This window comes from Mesitornis unicolor, unplaced genomic scaffold (assembly GCF_000695765.1).
Source record: "Mesitornis unicolor isolate BGI_N332 unplaced genomic scaffold, ASM69576v1 scaffold41286, whole genome shotgun sequence".
Lineage (NCBI taxonomy): Eukaryota > Metazoa > Chordata > Aves > Mesitornithiformes > Mesitornithidae > Mesitornis > Mesitornis unicolor.
Genome location: NW_010192425.1, coordinates 4,732 through 8,037, shown reverse-complemented (window position 1 = coordinate 8,037; position 3,306 = coordinate 4,732). Strand labels below are relative to the sequence as shown.

The window sequence follows — 3,306 nt, the reverse complement described above, 5'->3', positions numbered from 1 at the left end:
TCAGCAGGACCTTTCCAGAAGTCAGTGGTGGTGGAAATGAAGGTTAATTCTTGCTGTGTTTGGGTTTTTCCCAGGGAAAACAGGGGAAGGTGGTGAGCTCCAGGTCTGGATCAAAGAAGCCAAGAACCTCACAGCTGCCAAATCTGGGGGGACATCAGACACCTTTGTCAAGGGGTGAGTGTGGGTCCTGGGTGGGGGGGCAATTGTTCTCTCTAGCTGCATCCCGGAGCTGCTTTGAGGAGGGATGGTCTCTGTGCTAGCTGCCCCACACTGCCTGTGTTGGTGCCCTGAAAGTCACCAGCTGCCCATCTCTGCCTGGAGACAAGATGCTCCTGGTAGTGAACACTCTCCAGGGTTTTGACCAGCTGAGAGATGACAGTGGAAGGCTGCATGCAGGGCATGGATCCAGCTGCCATCACATTGACTTCCTAGAGGTCACCAAGCCACCAGGTAGCAATGGGGATGAGCAGGCTGTGGTCCTTGCCCTCTCCCCTCAGATGACATGCCAAGCAGCTTTTCAGGAGTCAAGACGGAGACCTAGCCCCTTGCAAACCCTCATGGCCATTCCTGGGCCATGTCAGGGAAGGTGGGCTGCAGACCAGGTCCTGGGATATGGAGGTGCCCCAGTCCCTGGGGCAGAAGGCAGTTGCACATGTGCTGCTAACCCAAGGGTCTGCTTCCCCCCAGCTACCTTCTGCCACAGAAAAACAAAGCCTTCAAGAGGAAGACACCTGTGGTGAAGAAGACCCTGAACCCACATTACAACCACACCTTTGTCTACAATGGTGTCAACCCTGAGGATCTGCAGCATATCTGCCTGGAGCTGACGGTCTGGGACCGGGAGCCACTGTCCAGCAATGACTTCCTTGGGGGCGTCCGTCTCGGAGTGGGCAACGGTGAGGAGCCCTGGGATCCCATCAGACGCTGGGGACAAGCAGCCTTGCTCAGGGCTGCCTTGCTGTGGGCAGGAGGCTACTCCAGCAGTAACTTCTGCCCATGTCCATCCTTTCTCCCAGGCATGAGCCATGGGCAGGCTGTGGACTGGATGGACTCCACAGGTGAGGAGCTGAACCTGTGGCAGAAGATGCGCCAGTACCCCGGCTCGTGGGCAGAGGGGACACTCCAGCTCCGCTCCACCATGGCCAAGCTGAGGCCGTAGGCTGTGGCACTGAGAGTCAGCCGAGGGCTGGCATCACAGCTCAGGAGCTGCACTCGCAAGCTGCCACACTTAGTGATTATTTTTGCTTATACTTTAATAAACATGACCCTCTTGAAACAGGCCTGGGCAGGAAGTCTTCTTGGCCTAGCTTGGTTTAAAGGGTTTTCCTTTTGTGTTAGGCTTTGCACCAAATTTCAGGCTGAACTGGAAACCTTGTGGACTCTCCCTTCTTTCACCCCAAGGCAAAATGCTTTCAAATGTGGTTGGGTTGTTTTCCTCTTTCCATTCTTCTTCCTCTGCGCCCTCTGTTTCACACTCTGCACCCTCCTTGTCTTCCCGACCCTCCTCCCACAGGATGCTGACAGCTCCAGGACTGGGGCAGCCATGCACAGCCTCGCCCCAGCCCTGGCTGTGGGGCTAGGATGGAGCTGTGCAGGGGAGGCTAGTGGTAGTGGCCCCCAAGAAGGATTTGTTTCCTGGGCTTCTCTGCGACACACCTTCTGCCAGCACTGCCTTTTATACAAATTTATTTATTTAGAGTTAATATTATACTGCCAAAGCAGTTCCCGGGAAGGGTTGCCCTGTGGCTGATGGAAGGGGAAGCGAGGGGTAGGGCTGCGTGCTGGGGGCTGCTACTGGCTGCTGAGTGTGGGGCCATTTGCTTTTACTAAAGGCTTTCTGGCAGCTGCAGCAGGACCCTGGCAGGACCCTGGCAGCAGCACCTGCCCTGCAGGGCTGACCCCAGGTGGGGAGGGAGTGGATTTAGGTTGTGCATGGGGTTGAGGATGGCTGTGGGGAGGGTTGAAACTGCTGTATTAGAGACTGTGGCCCTGCCTGCCCTACCCACTTTGCTCTGGCAGCCCAGTGCTGGCTCTCTGTCCTCCCCTCTACCCTGGGGTTTGAGCAGAGGCAGTTTGGTGTCTCCTGCTGTGGTCCTCGTTGGGCTGAGTCATCCGTCCTCACAGCTGGAGGCTGCTGCTGGGCAGTGGGGATGCTGCCAGGACATGGTCCCTGTCCCCATCCCTATTCCTGCTCGTTTCTCTGTGCCAGAGCAGCCAGAGAGGGGCTTCCCCTTCCCCTGGAGGGGTCCTCAGCACCACAGTCCTCCTCTACAGTGGGCAACTAGAAAAGCAGAAAGGAAGGTATCTCTCCCCTGAGGCTGGTGGTGGTGAAGGGGGGGTCTCCCCAGTGCCGCCTCACTCGCAGGGGTCCCCACTCTGCGCCCGCCATGCCGTCTCCTGCTCACTCAGCAGGTAGGTGTCAATGAAGACAAAGAGCTCATCAGGGTTGATGGGGGAGATGTAGCGCTCACGGTCAATGCCTGCCTTGTCCAGCAGCACCACATTGAAGTGGGAGCGAGTGAGGTGCAGGAATTGCCTGGGGGTGCAGAAGGGAGCCACTGGTCAGGGTTGGGGGGACTGTGGGTTGGGGCTGAGCCTGCCTATCCTCAGGCCCTCCTGGAGTGGTGGCTCCCATCTCTTTCTCAGGGCTCTGAGCTCCAGGAGGGTCTGGAGACACTGTATGTGGACTCACCGTGAACCCAGCTACAACCCTATGCCTTGCCATCCCTGCAGAAGTCACCATCCCAGCTCCCTTCCCACAGGCACTGAGCTCTGCAGGACAGCCCCAGTTCCCGTACCTGAGCTCCTCAATGATGCTGAGGGACAGCTGGTGCTCCTGGATGCGTCCCACCTCGTGTGGGGGCTGCCCTACCAGCTCGATGGTGGTCACATGACGCAGGTCCAGCCCGCAGGCTGCTTGCTGTGGAGGGGGTGGGTGGTGAGAGGGTGCTGGGGAGGGGGTGTGGGAAATGGGGCAGTGGGAAGGTCTCCTCACCTGAAGCATGGAGATCTGCATCTTGTAGTAGCGGTTAGAGGGGTCAGGAGCCGAGATGATGAGGAGGCGGCGTTTCTCATGGAACTGATCTAGCAGGCTGGTGGCAGAGTTGACGGCTGTGTTGATCTGCATGGCTGGGGTGAGAGGCAAGTGTGTGGGGAGGAGGTGCCATTTTGCTCCCATTTCCCACCCCATACCTTGCTGGGCAGCATCCCTACTCTGAGTGGTGGGCATGTCTGTGGGCACGTTCTCCCCTGCCCCACTTACGTGCACAGAGGGGCTGGGAGCCTGTCCAGGGCTGAGTGGACTGG

The 3,306-nt window shown here is 58.1% G+C and overlaps 2 protein-coding genes across 2 annotated transcripts in view; one reads left to right on the top strand and one right to left on the bottom strand.

Annotated features, from left to right (window-relative positions):
* SYTL4 (synaptotagmin-like 4) overlaps window positions 1-1,271 on the top strand; it is a 7,110-nt gene extending 5,839 nt beyond the window's left edge. The window contains exons 14-16 of the mRNA XM_010187090.1: window positions 75-174; window positions 688-896; window positions 1,017-1,271. Of these exons, the coding sequence (XP_010185392.1) occupies window positions 75-174; window positions 688-896; window positions 1,017-1,159 (452 nt within the window). The 3' untranslated portion in view covers window positions 1,160-1,271. The remainder of the gene's footprint in view (window positions 1-74; window positions 175-687; window positions 897-1,016) is intronic.
* A 1,084-nt stretch (window positions 1,272-2,355) lies between these two features.
* The window catches only part of SRPX2 (sushi-repeat containing protein, X-linked 2), a 4,380-nt gene continuing 3,429 nt past the window's right edge, over window positions 2,356-3,306 (bottom strand). The window contains exons 8-11 of the mRNA XM_010187091.1: window positions 3,263-3,302; window positions 2,996-3,129; window positions 2,799-2,920; window positions 2,356-2,536 (exon numbers count right to left, since the gene is read on the bottom strand). Coding sequence (XP_010185393.1) covers window positions 2,356-2,536; window positions 2,799-2,920; window positions 2,996-3,129; window positions 3,263-3,302 — 477 coding nt within the window. The remainder of the gene's footprint in view (window positions 2,537-2,798; window positions 2,921-2,995; window positions 3,130-3,262; window positions 3,303-3,306) is intronic.